Source organism: Colletotrichum abscissum, assembly GCF_030869225.1.
Source record: "Colletotrichum abscissum strain IMI 504890 chromosome Unknown Scaffold_51.1, whole genome shotgun sequence".
Taxonomy (NCBI): Eukaryota; Fungi; Ascomycota; class Sordariomycetes; order Glomerellales; family Glomerellaceae; genus Colletotrichum; species Colletotrichum abscissum.
Window position 1 is genome coordinate 294,948 of NW_026850443.1, and position 18,745 is coordinate 313,692.

An 18,745-nucleotide genomic window follows, 5' to 3' on the forward strand; every position below is an offset into this window, starting at 1 on the left:
TGTCAAGCGTTATGCCTCGGTCCCATTCTCATGCGTGGAGCACGAGGATGAACGCTGATATCATGGCCGAAAAAAGATTTCCCATTTTCCCACTTTTTTCCCTCACGGCAAGTTGAGCGACAGGTGGGCCAATCCCGGTGATCTCAATGGTCGAGATGAACGCAATCGTGCGGATTCGAGCCAGCTTCGTAGCCAAGCTCGGCCATCCCGTCCGTCCCCGTCTCTAGTGAAACATGGCATTCGGCGCCAGTCCAATTCCGCGCCGACTTGCTTCAAGCGTTCTCTGCCCTATGGAATGCCAGCAAAGTAAGCAGTGACACTTGGCCACTGAGTCGGGGGGCTCTATGGACTCTTGGAGTGTTGCATTTGTTGGTGGGCGGTGAAGCCAGGGGTTCTTTTCACTCCCGTCCCCCCCATGCAACGAGACGGATTTGGCATCCTCGTCCCGCGATCTTGGTCCATAATACTCTATGTACTGTCTAATAACGTGAAGGCACTTCGTTTAATGATTAGACGGATCTCATAGAATCAGTGCCGAAGAGACCGACTGATGAGACCATTCCCAGTGCGAATCTAACCAGAAACCAACGCGCCCGCCCACCGGCACCCACCCGTGTGCTACCACGGCGCCACCCACCTCCCAACCCATTGGATCCCAAGACTAAGGCCGCCAGGGTGGTTTAGTCCCGAGATCCGTCGCCTGCGTGCATCTACGGCGCAGCAATGGACAGCTGCCGCCGTTATTACGGCGAATTCTTGCAGCCCATTTGCCGGCCGTCGAGTTGCCCCATCCCGCTCCGTCGGCCAAACCGATGCTTTTTGCCCTCCCGCCCCGGGTCAAGGCAGTCAACGGGTTCGTTCGGCGGACATGACGCCGTGCGCCCGCCATTGATGATGGAGTCCTCTCGGAGTCCAGTGAGGTTTCCGTTGAAAGCGGCTGCCCGTTGTACGGAAGACTAGAAAAGTACTCGTCCGTCAACGACTCATCGTCAATTCCACCACTGCCAACGTAACCCCACGCGACCTTGCATTCCCTCTCGTGCGTTCGTTCTCGCTTGCCTGTTTGCGGGGAACAGAGACACCATGACGCAGGGAGACGCCTTCTTGGCGCGTCAGTGTACGAACTTGGAGCACGAGAGTTTAGGACTGCAGCGGCGCAGATCAGGAAAGGATCCGGTGCGCTGACACGTACACGAAGCTAGTTCCATGCAGGCCAGGAAGTGGGATGTAAGCACGAATTCACCGCCGGCCTTTGGACCCAAGCTCCCAACTCCTGCGGGACCAGGATGGAGTTTTGGATGTCGGGGTTCCTGGAGAATTGGTTGAATCACGATAGAGCCAATCGAGGTTTTTGTATTTCAAGTGCTGGTGACAATATGTCTCAAATTGTGATTTACGCCATATGAGCTGAGGCTTTCGGGCTCTTTCGAGGGATTATGCATGATCCAGAGAGTGGTTCGATAATAGGGCAAACTCTGCATGAATTAACCTCCTCGATCGACATTTAGCCACAACCCAAACTATGGATGTCTCCGCGAGAGTTCACAATCGCAGGGCTACAGCTGCCTTTCGCAGGGAATTGTCTTCCCGCTCTAAATGCAACTAAGGCTTTCTCGAAGTCTAAAGGTATTGGATTGAGTGCGAAGCTGAGAAAATCTGCTTCATCGCCACCAGAGGTCGGTGTATCTGCCGAGAGCGAGCTCACCAGGCTCGAAAAGACCATGCACGGAATCCCAACCGGATTTGAGCTGGGCTACGGGCAGCCATTTCAATCTCAGCCGTTCCATTTCGGCCGACTCGGCTTCGTCGGCCGGCAGCAAGCCACATCTAGACAAGGCCTGTTCCGGAGGCACCGTTCTTCGACCGTTCTTGAAAACGTATCTAGCGATTGACGATGCAAAGACAGCCTTTTGAGGATCTTTAGCCTCAATTCCTCCGTATTTGTTCTTCTTTTCCCTCGGGCCTGGTTGCATCGCGTACTCCCCCGGCACGAATACATCTGCTTCTACAAAGTGTGACACGAGATATATCCACTTCTCGTCCCACGACAACACCCGCGTCCACAGCTCGTACTTTTCGTAAGGCGCAATCTCCTTACGCCAGACGCACTGTGCGCCGCCGAGGATCATGATGAAGTGTTTAGGTCCCGGGAACGGGTTGAAAGGTTCCCGGAAGAGCACCAGACTGATGTTGCCGCGAGACATGTCGAGGTCTGTGAAGTAAGTCGAGTTGGACTTGTGCATGTTGTAATCACATTCCAACAGCGGCGATCGCGTCGCGGAAATGGCTGGGAGGAAGAGGCATCGTGAGCTTAGGTGCTTCGGCGGCGCGGAGTCTGTTAGACGTCGGATAAAGGCGCGTAGGAATCGGATCTGCGAGATGTGATTTAGCTACGAGAACTCTTCGTGGAAGCTTGGTCAGAGGCGTCCGTTGTTCCCACTTACGGTCCAGACAAAGTGCCAGTTCTTCATGTTGGCGAGGGCCAATCCTATCAAGAATGATCTGACGCTTAGAAGCGACAAGGCCATCTGTCCGCAAGAGACCAAATCGTTCCAAAGACCCGCCATAGTCTACAACTCGTAGCGACTAGGGATATAGGCACTTCGACAGATTCTTTCTTGAATAGACCCCGTTGCTTCAGTGGGTTTGGAATGTTGCCGATCTCGATTTCCAGCGAGGTTGTTCGTTCGCCCCTTTCGGCGTTGGACTCGATTAAATAACTTTGAAGTGAAGCTCCATCTTGGGCATTTCCATCTCTTCATTATTCTCAAATATGAAAAACGACCCACGTTTGTTGGGATATCCTCTAGCTAGTTGTTGAGAGCTTCATCCATCGACAACTAAACTGAGTGCTCGGCGAGACCAAGTACATGCACCCCGCCTGGGAGCCTCAAGGAACGGCAACGGGTCATTGCCCAAAGTAGATGCCAAACCGCGTTGAAAATTGATGATTCTTGGTTTATACAGAAAGTTCTTCTGACGGAAAGATGGCCCCTTCGAGTCGAGAGACAAACGGCCCTCGGCTGGATGTGGGCCCTTGAGCTCAGGGTTGACTTGCATCAGACGGAGTAGCCCGTTCTGTGAGTTCAACATGGCTCAGCTAGACTCTTAGTAGAGTAACATTTATCATTCGGCGGTGATTGCATCAAATTGAGAGCGTATTGCGAATGAGTATAGTTTAGAACGATTCACGAGCCTGCGGAGTTACCCAGATGGACCACAATTGATGCTTAACCTCCTTGGAGAATAAAAACATTCTCATCACCTGCATGTACCGAGGCCTTCTCGGACTACGGCCTGAGTTTGAGTAGATCGGGCTGGCTACACAAACCTTATGCATTTGTCATATCAATAGCTGTTTTTCTTCGTTGCTGGAGTATTAAAGACACGGAGTCATTGTTGATCACTTTCGGAAACAGATCCTACATGTAGCAACGTTGAATTGTGAGCTATCCGAATCAGGAACAGCAACGACGGGTCATCTCACAATGTCTCATGCAACAGTTCCTCGGGTTCCAGACCTGTACTCGTCACTGGACTACAAAGACATCATCGTCAGCCACGTACCCCATGATGCTCCGACCATCACCAAAGTTATCGTCGTGACTCTGAACCGCCCAGAGAGACACAATGCCGTCAACGGAAACATTCTAGAAGAGTTGGTCTCTGTGTTCAACATCATAGACGGGGATGACCGCGTCAGAGCTATCGTCCTGACCGGCGCCGGGAATTCCTTTTGTGCAGGAATGGACCTTTCGGAGGGCCCAGGGGGTCTAATGAAGATCAAACAGAATCCAGATGCGATGAATCAGTGGAAAGACCCGTGAGTCGTGCCCACAACCGTCAAAACGAGATATCAATTAACAATATCACCGTAGGGGTGGGCGTGTAGCTCTGGCCATTTCAGAATGTTAGAAGCCAACCATCGTCGCCATAAACGGGGGCGCGGCAGGGTTCGGAGCCACGTCAATCTTATCCGCCGCAATACGAGTTGCCTGGCAGGATGCGAAGATTAACATGCCTTTTTCACGACGCGGTTTGACGATGGAGTCCGTCAGTGCCTTTTACCTCCCCAAACTCATCGGTCTCTCAAAGGCGAATCACATTGTCACAACAGGAAGCACTTACACGGCCTCCGACCCCCTCGTCAGCGGACTATTTTCCAAGCTGCTTCCTACTCCCGACGAAACTGTGAGATATGCCATCGAGCTTGCGACCGATGTTGCTGAGAATACTTCCATCTTGAGTACCAAGTTGATGAGGGACATGATGTTGTATTGTCCTGATACACCGGAGGAGACCCATGACTTGGACTCCAAGGTGTTTATCACGTCCTTTGGGTCCAAGGACAACGTGGAAGGTCTGACAAGCTTCATGGAAAAAAGACAGGCAGAGTTTTCTGGGGAATTTGATAGGAGTGATTTCTCATTCTATCCTTGGTGGAAACCGGAGATACTTAGGTCGAAGATCTGAAGGCATTTCAACTTTCTACGAACGTAAAATTGAAGATTGTAACTTCCATTTCGTTCGTATCACAATGGGTCTCATTTGAAATATCGTCTAAATCCCTACTCTGATTTCACATTTTGCCTTGCCGTGGAAGAGTCTCGAATACATGTGACGATTCCATGAATTTGGTAGCTATGACAAGCAACGGACCACCACCCAATGAGCGCTTAACCATTAAATCCTGCTCTCATAGTCAAGTTCTTTACTTAATTTAGAGCCGATTTACTCCGTAATTAGTGTACTATCGCTTCATTCTCTACTCGCTCATTTCGGCATGTTTCCGAACATCGAGCTCGTACTATAACACAGGATTCGTTATCTCTCATATCCGTACGGATACTTGAGATTGTTGAGAGCCGTCTTGACTCTTGCATGTGCGTCTACCAAAGCGGCCCAAGTGCCGAGGGACCTCGGCTCGGCAAGATGTGGGGCACATTTCATCGCGACTCGCCGCTTGGGGGGCGGACGCGTTGCCCGGGGACTCGGATTTCCTACGGACACCTCAACATTTCTAGTCCCACAGCCCGGGAGCTTATCGGTCCTTCGATAAGAGTAGTCCATTGAATCTGGCCGAAAGCCGGTCGTGCGTTTTGAGTGCCTTGGGTGACGTTGGCCGGCGGGATGAGAGGGCCAGACAAGGGCATTCGAAGCTGCTTGAAACTAGGTTTCGGTCTGTTCGAGAAGTTCTTGGCCCGAGAGGCTGAGCTGATGCTGGACGTGTCATTTATCGTGGGTATGGTGCAACTTCGGCTCGTGCTCACGGTTGACATTGTAAAAGTTTCGCTTGTAATGAGATAATGAACTGAATCATGGCAGACTGAAATCGTCGAGCGTCCATAGCCTGTCCATAGTCTGGATATCCAGCCAAGAATCGGTACTGCCAAAGAATCAGACCATGTACAGGTATCAACCCGAGATAAAAAAGACTCACTGGGTCCCCGATATAGAGGCATTATCAGCGTATGCATTCGGCAGCGGACTCCACATGTCAGATATGATGCCCGCGGTGCCCAGTCCATAACCATCAGGCCAGCTCGCGAACGCGCTCGTATCCGGCGTCAAGGCAGCAGCAGCCGGAGATGGCTGATGCTGCTCGTGAGGCGGCGCGTTATCTACCTTGTTGATGGCCGTTTCGAAGAGTTTATATGATGCATCGGCCGAGATGTAGGACTTGCGCATCTCGTCCATGGCGACCATACAGAGGGCGAGGTTGTGTCTTCCCATCTGGCGCGCCATTTGTTTTGACGAAGTTGATTCGAAGAGGTGGATTTGCATTGGCGGGACGAGGGCAATGACTCTGGAAAGCTGGTTAGTGAACCTGGGGCCAGGATATCATTGCAGAGGTCGGGGTTCGTACGTGATGGTGTGGCAGAGTCGGATCAGGTCTTCTGCCATCATGGAGTTCATCGCTGCGCTTGCGTTGGACGCAGCAGTCCTCGTCTTTTGGCATGCAAAAGTCCTCCAACTTCCTTGGTCTGCTGCCGGGATCTCTCTCGGGGTATCGAGTATGAAAGGCCGATAGAGTACGATTATGGATGTTCTGACTTGTGTTAGATGCTCGCCCTCGTTCAATCTCGCGGATTGATTCGGTGGGCACTTACTCAAAGTACAGCTTGAACTGGTAGATATGAGATGCGACAACTCGACTGTGACTTGCTGCTTCAGGCACCCGATACTGAAAACCACGAATCTGATTTTCGCTTTGCTCAATCTCCAACCTTGACGGCTTCATCCCTTTGGCCCTATAATTCGTCGCGAGAACATTACTAAGGGTGACACTCAAGCCAATGAAAGCCAGCCAGGTATCGAACAGAAACTGCATCTCTTCAGGAAGATACTTCTGACCAAGTTGGCCTTTGACCTCGGGCGTAAGGACGTCAGCGTCGCTCGCAGTCGGCATAGACGTGTCAAAGTCATCAAGGGCTATCCGCATAGGTCTGCCGAGTCCCAGAGAAAGCCATACCTCTCGCGAGTAGAGAGACCACCAGAGACGTCTCCAGAACGGCTTCGTACCTTGAGACGCTTGTTGGTTCGCGGGCATGTGCAGGCGGTGAAGACCAATCGTGTGAGAGAGGCTGATGGCGATGCCGTTCCAGTGCCAGGGCCCGGCTCTGTCGTCTGTGCTGGTGTACCAGTGGCCCATTAGGAAGACGGACTGGATAAGTGTCACCTTGTCTTTCTCGTAATCTGCATCGTACATAGCCTGCAATATGATTAGCTCCTGTTTGCGGTGGCGGAACACCGGAAGGGGAGCCGACTTTTGCTCTCTGGTACATGGCTCGTTTCAGAGCCTTTCGCGAGGGAAAGAAATCTTCCGTCAGGAGATTTTCGTCAACAAACTGTGGTAAATGTCAGCTATGCCTAGCAATGAATGATAGCTCATTTGCGTCGTTGACCTACACTCGCGGCCGCGATGAACATGCTCCAGAGCAGCAACAGGCTTTTTCTTCCCTTTTCATACTCGGTTATAAACTCGCTCGCATCCAGGATCGGTGCAAATGGGTGCACATAGTGAAAGTAGCACCGGATCATCGCCTCGCGGATATGAGGCGGAGGTAGCGTGAAGGCGCCCTTCATCCTGAGATAATTGACATCTTCTGGCGAGAGGGCCTTGATGGATGGCATTGGCACTAGGAAATGGTTGTCTTTGGATGACCTGTTGGGTTCACAGATATCGATCAAGAAGGCCGGGCCACGTTGATCTCCTAGATGAATGAATGTCAAGAGAAACCCATCTCGAAGCTATGCTTGATGCATCAAGGTACCAAGACAGAGGACAGCTTACCTGGGTAGAACGGAACGCAGCCATCCTCGCGATTCTTACCGCCTTCCAGCGTCTCTGCATACGCGGAGCTGTCCTCAGTGGCATCGGATGGATCCGGTGGCCGGTGACCTTTGGCTGGAAGCAGAGCACGCACGGCATCGTAAGGCCGAGTGGTTGGAGCGGATGGCCCACCGCCAACCGATCGTGTCTCGGCTGCGCGTGGGGACGTCGACGACCTCGGGCCACCGTTGACTTGGGGTGTGGTGCGCCGGTGATCTTCGGGCGGCGCGGATGTGACCCGGTCGTCCCTCGACTCGACGGCCTCCTCATTCTCTAGGGTACCCGACAATAGCCCCGGGGTCTGGGGTTCCACGAGCCGTCTTCTGGGTTGTGCTCTTTGTGGGATGAGGATTAACGTGTTCTCCCCACCTCCTCCGGGGGATGGGTTCATGGGGAGTTGATCCGAGTTGCTGTTTCGTTAGGACAACTCACCAACATGGCCCCGTACGGCAGTAAATCATAGAGACCGGTGACCAGAAGACTCACCGACGTCGTTTACGACTAAGGACCTCGCATGTAATCCCGTCCACAGAGCAGTTGGCGCAGGGAGGGCCAGATAAGGTGACTGTGCATCTCACCTTGCGCAGGTTGCAAGCCTTGCACGCTACAGCGGCACGCTTGAAGGTTCGGACTGCCGCTGCAGAGGTAGGGGAGGAACCCGTAGTGGTGGCCATGACAGAAGAGTCATTGTGCTGTAGAGACATGTTGTGTACCTTGCTTGCAGCCTTCGCTAGAGTTAAAGGTGTAGAGTGAGAAACCTTATCGTTATCATCAGGTGAGAATCCCCTTTGCCCTTTGGCCTTCATGCATGCTAATTCATCAAGGTTAGGTTTTCCCCATTCTCAATGGAACCAGTTACTTGTCTAAGGCAAGCTTATGTGGGGGACGAATGCTCTTGATGGGTGGGAGGTCAACAGCAGCTTAACATCTGTAAGTGAAGTGAATGAACGTGCTTGTGCTAGTCAGTCGACCGAGGATGTGGATTAGGTAATATTGCGGGTGGCATGTGAGAAGAATCGGGGGTCAACGGAGCTGTCCACTTGTTGTTTGTTTAGTTACACACACAGTGTTCATGCGCTCCCTCATTGTTGATTTTGTTCTGCAGAATGCGGGGGTTTAAGATTGTCCGAGGACAACTTTGAACTGCCGGTTGCGACCTTGGCAAAGACTTTTACGGGAACGGTTAGGGCGTTTGTTCATCCTGGTCGCGTCCTTGAACCTAGTGCAATCGTGTTTCGTACTCACTTTAGAGAAGCTAAGTTGTGTTGTAGAGTTAGCAAGAGAGCATAAGCCGCACGACAGTGTCATTTTCTTTAGCAGGCTAGTGATGAATGGTCCAAAACGTCATATCATTATTCAATTATCCTCTATACCCGTAAGCCATGTCCATAACCATATCCGTAACCCATTAGTCGTAATATCGTGTTCCCATCGTGTGTGTATCCGACGCCCAATGCACCGACTTTCTCTGCTTCTTCTTCATGCCCAACTCCTCCGGCACGCGCAAACGAGCGTCCGCAATCACCATACCAAACGTCAAGCTCGACGCGCGACTATGCGTACAAACAGTAGCAGTCCCGTCAAGCTCCCACTCCCACCGCGTCTTCTCAACCATGTCCCCGGCCTTCCGGAGCTTCTGCCTCCACCCCTCTACAAACAACCACGCCAGACGAAAAACGCTCTCGCCAGAGGGCTCCACGGGGACGCCGCCTCTTTCCTTCTCTTCGGGGTTCCAAGGGACCGGGACCCGCAAGCCGCTCGGGTCTCTGCGGTACTTGCGTCGCTTCGGACGATGCCGGTCGCCCGGCTCCTCCATGTTCACGTCCTCTTCCCACTCATCGTACTCGGCGTCCCGCTTCACCCTCACGACTCTGAGCCCCGCTCCGCCCGAGCGTGGTCAATTTGCCTCCAACCCGCCAGCAGAGCTTCGTAGGAGTGCGCTCTGCTCGTCAACCTCGTCTTCGGCTTCGTTGAGAAACCCTGCTTTGCGGTCGTATCCACGGTCCTCGACGTCATCGCCGCCGGGCTTGCTGCGCCGGACGGGGTGAAAAACACCCGACACCGGCCGTGATCGGACTGGACTGGCTGGCTCTTGCTTGGTTTGGTTGTTCTCAAAGATGCCGCGCATTCTGCTAATCAGACTTCCAGGTGAGTTGTTGTTCGTAGCCGCCGCGTTCCGCGGAGGGCTGTCTGAACTGGAGCCTACGGAGCCGGATGGTGCACGAGCTGCCTTCGCCGCCTCCTCACTATCTCTGAACGGATCATATTCCTCGCGGTCGGTGAGAGAAGAGTCGTTGCGCGGCCTCGTCAAGTGATGAACAGAAGCCGGCCACGAGTCCCGAATGACCGGCTCGTGCTTGTCAGCGTGCAACGCCGAATGAATCGGTGACGACGCAACGGAGTCGAGGGTACTCTGGCTTCGCATCGAGTGAGGAACCGAGTCGTTGCGAGCGTGCCAGGGGACGTTGGTCACATCGCGCGGGACCATGAGCTCGGGATCAAAATCTGCTTCGGCTTGCATAGTGGGCGGTGTCTGTGGCCGGTCAGGATTATGCCTGCTGAACGCAAGTCCACGAGAGGGTGTAGACTGCGACGACGCCGAGGGTGTCGCCGGTGACTCCTCCTGACGCAACGCTAAGGGGCTGATGTCCGGTGCTTGCTCACTTTGCTGTGGTGCCAACTGCGGAGTTGTCTGCTCATGTTCCTCTTCCGCCTGTACCTCGGAGACTTGCACCTCGGGCTGCCACGAAGTTGTTTGTCCGTACTGTGGCTGAAGTTGTGCTTGTCCATAGGATTGGGCGTCGAATTGGTCTTGACCAAACTGACCTTGACCGTATTGCTGCTGGGCAAGGGCGTCTTGCGCGTGATACTCGGCTGACTGTTGTCCATAAACGTCCTGGCCATGCATTTGAGCTTGCTGTCTGCTATATGAACCTTCAACCTGGGTATTAGGCTCGTAAGCGGACCGCAGAGGAGAAGAGTGGCCAGCAGAGGCTTCTCGGTGAAGTGATTTCTGCACCTCCTCCCTCAACAGAGACCCAGAGCGGCTGTGCCTTGTAGCACCGAACATGGTGGGCGAGCGAAGCTCATCCCGCCAAGTTGAAGCTCCAAAACGGGAAGAGGCATATTGTGTGGGGTGCTCAGCCGGCTGCATGACCGCGGTCTTTGGGCCATCATCTTCATCGCTGCCGAACGAGTCGATAACTTGCGTTAACACAGGCTCGTCTGATGACTGTTGTTGCTGCTGCTGCTGCAGTTGCTGCGCAGTGCCGATCTGGGTGAGGAATGCTGGGGCTTCCGAGTGGTCATACTCGCTATCATCGTCGGAGTCGTCATCCTGAGCAAGCTCGTCGGCGAGTGAAGTCTCATGAGCTGGAGCATACGGAGACATTGCTCCTCCTCGGTTGTAAGTCTGGTCGTAGATGTCCTTGTTGCCGAGTGAATCCGGGTGACGGGGCGAGCCCATGGCCCCTTGCGTATACTGCGAAGACGCGCTGAACCCGGCCGATGCCAATGGAGTGGCGTACTCTTGTGAGTCAGAATCCGTAAAGTCACCTGGTCCTGCTGGCTGGAGGTATGTCGATGCCGTGGAAATCTGGTCGTTGCTCGCGTTCGGCCACTGCTGCTCGTAGCTATCGACGCGCAGCTGTGGTGTCGGCATGGCGGTGCTGAACCTCTCGTCGACTGGGCTGATCTCATCACCGCCGCGCTTCCCAATGTTCTCCCATGAATCATCGCTTTCTTCCCCTCCTTCTTCTCTTTGATGACTTTGTGGGCCCTGACTGCTTGTTGCCGGTACCGAATCCCTGAATGCTGACTCCATCGGGTTGCTCTGCGCCATCGGGCTGGCTGACCTCAACGGACTTGTCGAGGCCAAGGGACTGGAAGCCCTCATCGGGTTGGTCGCCGCCAACGGGCTCGTCGCTTGCAGTGGGCTGACGGCTCTCATCGGACTCGCGCCCAGAGGGCTTGCTGATCTCATCGGGTCGACTCCCATCTGGTTGGTCCCCATCAGGTTGTTTTCTCCCATCATGCTCGTTGTCTGGCCATATCGATTAGCTTCCCATGCCTCCTCGTTCTCCTCGCTGTCGGAATCTTCGAGTTCATGACGGTAACGACCCAGTGCGCTGGATGTGCGCGGAGGCGGAGGCGGCGGCGGGGTCGCCCTGAACTGCGACGTCGATAGATTTGGCATCTGACCGGGCCGAGCGGCATTCGAATCCCAAGCATCCTCGTTCTGTCTGTCACTGGTATCCTCAATCTCCTGGCGGTATTGACCCTGAGAGCTTGATACCCGCGGAGGCGGGGGCGGGGGCGGTGTAGCCCTAAACTGAGATGATGATGAAATGGGGAACTGACCAGGTCGAGCAATGTCGTGGCTAAAAGGGTGTTCGTCCTCACTTGAGTCCGCTTGCTCTTGATGATAGAAGCCTTGAGAGCTGGGGACACGCGGCGGTGGTGGTGGCGGCGGAGTCGCCCGATAACCAGATGGTGAGAGCGCACTGGGCAGAAGATTGGACTGGACAGCGGCAGGGGGCAAGACACCTTGGTCTTCCTCGTCTGAGTCTTCAATGTTGTAGCGGCTCTGTGACAGGGAACTGGGGGCACGGGGTGGTGGAATCGGAGGTGGACGCGGGGGAGTAGATCCGAACTGCGAGGTCGGGAATGTGCTGGGCTGCATGGGCTCGAAGGCGTCATCCCAGTCGGCTTGCTCCTCTTCCGATGAGTCTTCTAGTTGTTGCTGACCGTAGTGACCCTGTGAACTTGGCGCGCGCGGTGGTGGAGGAGGTGGCGGGGTTGCCCTGTATTGCGATGATGAGAGGGGATTCAACCGTGCTGGAGATTGCGCGTGGAAGATGTCGCCGTCGTCCTCAGATGAGTCTTCAACTTCTTGCGCATAGTGGCCCTGTGAGCTAGAGACACGCGGAGGGGGAGGGGGGCTTGATCTGTACGGGGAAGATGTCAACAAAGTATTGATCTGGCTGGGCTGAGGAGCACGAGCATCCCAGTCCTCCTCTTCTTCAGAAGAGTCGTCGAGCCCTTGACGGGAACGCTCTGCGATGCTTGGCAGAGGAGGAGGAGCTCGCTGTTGCGAAGCTGGCAACTGCTGGGAGGTGGTCAGACTTTCTGGCTCCTCAGAGTCGGAATCCATATCCTCTAGTTCACTGTTGTATCGCTCTTGGATACTATCCAGAGTGACTGGAGCAAGGTGCTTGGCCGACAAAGGGCTGTTCTCTTGAACAAACTGCTGGGAAGGACCCATCATCCCTTCACCCACGACGTCGTGTCCTCCAACGGCGGAAGGATAGCCTTGGTCAAACATGGACTCATCAACGTCACCACCGACGGCGCTACTCCTGGCGCCGAATGGGTTGTAAGAGGCATCAGGCTGAGCTTGTCCCAAAGTGCTCGCGGTGGGCAGGAAGCTCTGGTCAGACGCAGTGCTTCGGGCGAAGGGATTGTTGTACATTGACTCGGGGACCTGCGGCGTGGGCTGCCGGCGCTCGATTGACTGGGCTGCGGAGGCGAAGCCGTCATTGGCAACTTCGGGTGATTGATTGACAGGGAAAAGGTTCTTGTACGTGGACTCTGCCGCCATCATGGCCTCCTCATCCTCGGAGTCGCTCTCTTCTGCCAGTGGGTAGCTCTGCTGCGGTGTCGTGCTCCTAGCGAACGGGTTGCTTGGTGCGCGTTGTCGCCCGGGAGTGCTCAGGGCTGGTGAAAAGCTTCGATCGATTGGAGTCGTACTTCTAGCAAAGGGATTACTAGAGCTCACGCTATCGCGGCGGAATCCTTGAGCACTAGGAGATCGAGCGAATGTCTCTTCGGGAGAAGAAGGCTGATGGTTACTTAGAGCGCTCGCGGACCGCAGGAAATCTGCACCAGTAGGCGTGCTGCGTGCAAACGGGTTGGTCGAGTCCTCCTGAGGCTCTCTGCTTGGGCTCCTTGCGAACGGGTTGGTAGTCTCCCGGGGAGGCTCTTCCTCGACGACTGTCTGCAATGCAAAAGGATTGTACGGTATGTCTTGCGAATGGAACGTCGGCTGCGCGTGGGCTGTGGAACCAGCTCTGGCCCTGGTGAACGGGTTGTAAGAGGTCTCTGCAGGCTCATCGGCATCGCTGTCCTCGTCTCTGACACTGAGAACTGGAGAAGAATCGCCATCATCTTCCTCTTCGTTGAAGTGAACCTGTCTGACTCCAAAGTGGCCGTCATAGAACGTAGCACCAGGCGTAGAGCTCTCTTTTTGTTGATCTTGAACGTGGCTATCGTCCGTAACCATGTCCGTGGGCTCAGTCATATAAGAACTCTCGATAGCTGCGTCCGGGGCTTCAGAGACATTCCGGCTGAGAGACTCGGGATGGAAATCTGCGTCGGTCTTTGCAGCTAAGCCAGAGGTGTCGCCGGCTGCGGATGCAGCAGGCTCAGTGTGTTCAGTGATCACGGAAAGGTCGGGCCCACGAGACTGATCAGCCTCATTGGCGCCAGCCTCATCGTGAGGCGTCTCGACAATTTCGAATTCGCCATGATCGGAGTCATGCTGAGTGATATCATTTTCCACGTCGAATTCATGACCAGGTGAAGCCTTCATTGCCGCATCAGCGTCGTGGTCATCGTCGTTGTGCCCATGGTAGTCTCCGGGTTGACTGACATCATGAACTTCAGCCGGCGGTGATTCGGGCTCCCCAGGAGAGACGCTACGCTCGTGAACGTCTACTTCACCTTCATCTCCGCGGACTGTCTCTGGAGCGACATCTGTTTGGCTATCGACGACTTGCGAGTCCTCGAGATCCTTGTCTTGCTCATCTGGTTTGGGGTCGCCCGAAATGGCTGGGTCCTCTTCCGCAGAGCCACGCTCGTTCGATACACCTGCAGTGGGTGCTTCGTCGCTTGCCATCGCCGCTGCCTCTTCTTCAAGAGGTTCGGGGCTATCCGCTTGAGGATCTGCCTCCTCCGCCGACCGCAGAGTAACCTCGGCGTGTTCGAACTCCTCCTTGTCATCATCAACAGCAGAAGACTGGGGTTCTTCGGCATCGGCATGGACATCGCCAGCAACAGAGTCATGTGCCTCGATAGCGACAGACTCATCTAGAGAGGCATCAGGGGCTGCAGGAGTCTCTTCCTTTGAACCATGCTCAGCTAGAGTTGAGTGAACCTCAACCTTCTCATCCTCGACATGACCCTCTGAGTCAGCAGCTTGCGCCGCAACTTCATCAGCAGCAACAGCCTCCGTCAAGTCAGAGTCGGCAGGGGCGTCGACGGTGGCGTCAGAAGGTCCAACAGTGGAATCGTCCTCAGCTGCGTCAACGACACCACCAGCGAGTTGTTCTTCTGGCGGATCTGAAGCGTCCCGGTGTTCGGAATTTCCATCGTCAAGATCTTTGCTGGCAGTGGTTGGCTCAGGCTCTTCCTCCTCTTGGGTTGTCGGGGGTGCTTCACTGACTTCGGCTTGTGTCTCTTCAGGGTCGGGCTGAGCTTCAACAGCGTCATCTGTGGGGGATACCGCAGGTTCGTCGATTTCCTTGGCTGCCACTGTATCTGCATCCGTGACTGGGGCGGTTTCTTCGGCTTGATCCTCGTTGGCATCATGGACCTCGACGTCCGCAGTGGCCGGTGCTTCGGTGCTTGGCTCTTCAGCAGGTGCATCCTCCTCGGCTGTGAGATTGTCCTTGATAGGCTCGTCTTCCGGAGAGGCGTGGGCAATTTCTTTGTCTTCATCAACTGTAGCTTCATCGTGAACAGTTGTGGTATCTTGAGCTGCAGGCTCCTCAGACTCGGCGACTGGCTGATCTTCAGCGGTAGCTACCTCGGGCACGGCATGATCTGAATCGGTAGGCTCATCCGCTGCCTCGGTGGGAGTCACATCCTGAGCGACCTCGGAGTCATCCACGGCAGCTGCCTCAACAGGGTTCTCCTCGGCAACCTGCTCGTCAACTACCGGTTGGACAGTCGCTGTATTGGTCGTCACCTCGTCGGCAGCTTGCTCCGGAGCAGGTGCGTCAGCTTCTGGCTCGGGCTTGTCTTCTGCTGAATCCGCTTCTTCGACGGGCATTGCTTCAGTTGAAGCCTCATCGACAGGAGTCTCTTCGAGAGTTGGTTTCTGCTCAGACCCAATCTCCTCTGAACCAGGAACCTCATCATGGCTGGGAGTAGCATCCGCCGCTGGTGCCTCTTCTTCAAGGGTAGCCTTCTCACTGGTGGAAGTCTTGTCTTCAGCAGAGGTACCGTCTGTTGCTTCGATGTCTGCAGCAGCTGCCTGATCCTGAGCATGAGCTTCTTCTTGTTCTTCAGGTGCTGCATCAACAGGAGTTTCCAGTTCCTTCGCGTCCTCGGTCACAGGTGCAACCTCGGGTGGTTCCTCACTCGGCTCTGCAGTTTCGGCCACTCCATCTTCTGCTGATGTGGTCGCAGCCTCCACAGAACCAGCGTCCTCTGGTGAGACGGCTTCACCTTGAGCTGGCTCCTCGGCGGCTGAATCTTCATCAGGAGTCGCCGTCTCAGCTTGAGGCGGCGCATCCTCCTCCTGAGATGTGGGCTCTTCTTGACTTGGCTCTACTTCAACGGCCTTAGAATCGACCTCCGGAGACGCATCTTCCTCGGCCTGGTCCACCTTGGGTGCAGCTTCCTCTTCGACGGGGTCGCTGCTATCTGGAGCCTGAGCTTCCTCTGCGACCGAGTCATCCTCGACAGTCTTCATCGAGAACTCGGGCAATGATCTCTCCCCTGAAACCTCGTCGGCACCCATATCTTTAGCCTCTTCGCCTGCTTGCTTTGGGATATCATCTTCCGCACTATCTGGGCTCGTTTCAGGCGTGGCTTCGTCAACTAGGGCATCCTTTTCCACGACTTCTTCTGGCTCAGCCGCATCTTCACTTGCGTCAGGTGCTGACTCGTGAGAAGCAGCTTCAACAAGTGTCGTCTCCTCCTCAGGATTCTTGATCGCTTCGTCAGCGGGCTCAACGGGCTCGGCAGACGCGTCGTCTTGGCTGGGAACATCGGCCTCAGTTGCCGCAGGTTCCTTCGCAGAGATACTGTCTTCGGATGCCTTGGGTTCCTCCGCCGGTGAAGGGTCCTCAGGTTCGGCACCTGGCGCAGCTGCTTCAGCGATTGGCTCTTCAGCGGATGCATCCTGGGCGATAGGCACCTCCTTGGAGGCATCATCTTCCGGGGCGTCCGGCGCTGCTTGGACTACATCGGAGGCTTCCTCATTGAGAAGTTCTTCGGAGGGGGCCTCGTCAGCGGCGACATCTTCCTTTGGAAGTTCCTCGGTTGAAGCCTCTACGGCCGGGGCCTCCTCGTCGGCAGCTGGTTCCTGTGAGGTTGCTTCTGCAACTAGGGTATTCTCTGTCGAAGCCTTCTCGACAGCGGGTGCATCATCTTGAGGTAGGTCATCCACAGGAGGCCCCTCAGCTGCCAGATCCCTAGTAGCTGCAGCCTCTTCCACTGTGGGTTCTTCTGCCGGTTCCTCTGCCGAAGCTTCTTCTACCGGGGCTTCCTCTGCCTGTGTTTCTTCCACCGGAGTTGCTTCTGTCGGGGCTTCATCTATCGGAGCCTCCTCAGTTGAAGCAGCTTCTGCTGCTGACTCTTCGGCGGCGGGAGCCTCATCTGCGACAGTGTCTTCCTCCCCAGCCGCCTCTTCGGAAGCTTTCTTGTCCTCAGCCGGACTGTCTTCGGCGGGGGTCTCTTCCACTGCAGGGTCCTCTGTGGTTGGCTCTTCGGTAGATGGCTCTTCGGCGGGCTCTTCTGACGTGGCGGGAGTTTCTTCTGCGGGAGCGTTGACGATAGCGGGGGCGTCTTCAGCAGCAGGTGTCTCTTCAACAGCAGGCGCCTCATCCGCAACAGTGTCTTCCTTCACAGCCGCATCGTCGGGAATCTCCTTGTCCTCCGCTGGAGTATCTTCAACAGGAGTCTCGTCCACAGCAAGCTGCTCTGTTCCTGGCTCATCAGCGGCGGGAGCATCCTCGGCGATGAGAGCTTCTTCTGGGGCAGGACTTTCTTCAGCAGCCGGAGCTTCTTCGGTCAAAGGCTCCTCCGCAGGCTCTTCCGGTGGAGGGGTATCATCGGCTTGATCTGCTGTCGCAGGCTCCTCGGTTGCCGCAGGCTCTTCTGTTGCTGGCTCTTCGGTAGTAGGCTCCTCAGCAGCAGAAGCCTCCTCGACAGGCGCTGTTTCCGGGGTCTCTACAGCCAAGCCCCTGACCTCGACCGTATCATGCTTCTCGTCGTCGGCAGCGGCATCTTGGGCTTCAGCAGTAGCCTCTGCAGGAGCTTCCCCGCTATCAGCCGGGGCGCTCACTTGGCTGTCCTCGGGAACAGCTGCGCTCTCGGCGGTCTCCTCCTTCTCATTTTCCGTGGGCGCGGGCTCGGGAGCCTCTTCTGGTGCGGCCGCCTCTGCGACAGGCTCGTCCTCAGGAGCCTTCTCGGCCTCGGTCTCAGCTTCAGCTTCAGCTGCGGGGGCCGGTGCCGTCTCCTCCTCGGCAGGCTGTGCCTCCTCGGTGCTAGTGGCCTCCTCCAAGCTCTTTTCAGCCACAGGTTCTTCGGGTTGTGGCTGGGAGTTATCACCTTCGGGAGTGTTGTCTTCCTCGACCGGGGCATCGGCCGGCGGCTCGGGAGCGGTATCCTCGGCCTTCTCTTCGGGCGCCGCACCGTTCTCGGCGGGCTTCTCCTCGTCTACGCTCTTGTCCCCTGCAGCCGGTTCGGCTGGGGTTTCGGGCGGAGGTAACGGAGACGGTTCCGCGGATAGTGCGGCACCGGATCGCCGCCCTGTTCTCGCGCGTTTTCGCGTCGGGACGGGAGGCACCGCGGCCTTCATCTGCTCCTCGATCATGCGATTGAGTTCCTGGAACGCAAGTAATGTCAGATGATGCTGCCAGGGTTCGGGAAGATTCATCAGTCCTGCTTACCGTTCTCTTCGCCTCGAGTTCTGCCAACTTTGCTTCGCCCTCAGAAATCGTCTTGGCCGTCTCTTCCTCAATGCTGTCCATGAGGTCGTCCATTTCGTCTTCGACATTACGGGTAGTGGTATCAAAAGTGCCTTGCTTCTCTTCGTCCTCCTTGGCCTTGCGGGCCGCGAGCTCCTCATCTTCCCGCCGGCGACGGGCCTCCCGCTCTTCGTCTTCTTTTCGCCTTTGCTCGACAATGTCTTCGAGCTCCTTCTGGTGCGCGGCCGCGAGCTCTTCTCGGTCTTTTTCGTAGGCTGCTTTCAGCTCCGCGAGCGTCATGTCACGCTTCTGCTCGAGCTCGTCGAGCTTTGTGTCGCTCTCCGCTGCAAATGTTGACAGACCCTCAATCGTCGAGTGGATCGACGCGAGGGCCTCGTTCATCTGCGCCACGAGCGTGGCAACGTCCATCTTGGCTGTCATCGAATCGGGGGTGCGAAAGAGAGTCGGCGCCCTCTGCGACAGGATGATGAGTTAA

At 55.5% G+C, this 18,745-nt stretch overlaps 4 protein-coding genes across 4 annotated transcripts; 1 reads left to right on the plus strand and 3 right to left on the minus strand.

The window, feature by feature from the left end:
• Positions 1–1,661: 1,661 nt before the first annotated feature.
• Positions 1,662–2,567, minus strand: CABS01_14210 (uncharacterized protein; the record flags this gene model as incomplete). The annotated part of the gene is made up of 2 exons (XM_060547550.1): positions 1,662–2,372; positions 2,445–2,567. The coding sequence occupies 2 exons, from the start codon at positions 2,565–2,567 to the stop codon at positions 1,662–1,664; spliced, it is 834 nt and encodes a 277-aa protein (XP_060393667.1).
• Positions 2,568–3,488: 921 nt separating this feature from the next.
• On the plus strand, positions 3,489–4,473 carry CABS01_14211 (enoyl-CoA hydratase/isomerase family protein; the record flags this gene model as incomplete). Its single annotated transcript, XM_060547551.1, has 2 exons — positions 3,489–3,823; positions 4,059–4,473. 2 exons carry the CDS (start codon positions 3,489–3,491, stop codon positions 4,471–4,473), a joined length of 750 nt encoding a protein of 249 aa, XP_060393668.1.
• An 843-nt stretch (positions 4,474–5,316) lies between these two features.
• CABS01_14212 (cutinase transcription factor 1 beta) lies at positions 5,317–8,037 on the minus strand (the record flags this gene model as incomplete). Its single annotated transcript, XM_060547552.1, has 8 exons — positions 5,317–5,386; positions 5,441–5,806; positions 5,867–6,049; positions 6,111–6,712; positions 6,768–6,848; positions 6,910–7,214; positions 7,295–7,743; positions 7,820–8,037. 8 exons carry the CDS (start codon positions 8,035–8,037, stop codon positions 5,317–5,319), a joined length of 2,274 nt encoding a protein of 757 aa, XP_060393669.1.
• A 704-nt stretch (positions 8,038–8,741) lies between these two features.
• Positions 8,742–18,678, minus strand: CABS01_14213 (uncharacterized protein; the record flags this gene model as incomplete). The annotated part of the gene is made up of 3 exons (XM_060547553.1): positions 8,742–9,195; positions 9,247–18,167; positions 18,232–18,678. 3 exons carry the CDS (start codon positions 18,676–18,678, stop codon positions 8,742–8,744), a joined length of 9,822 nt encoding a protein of 3,273 aa, XP_060393670.1.
• Between the last annotated feature and the right edge of the window lie 67 nt (positions 18,679–18,745).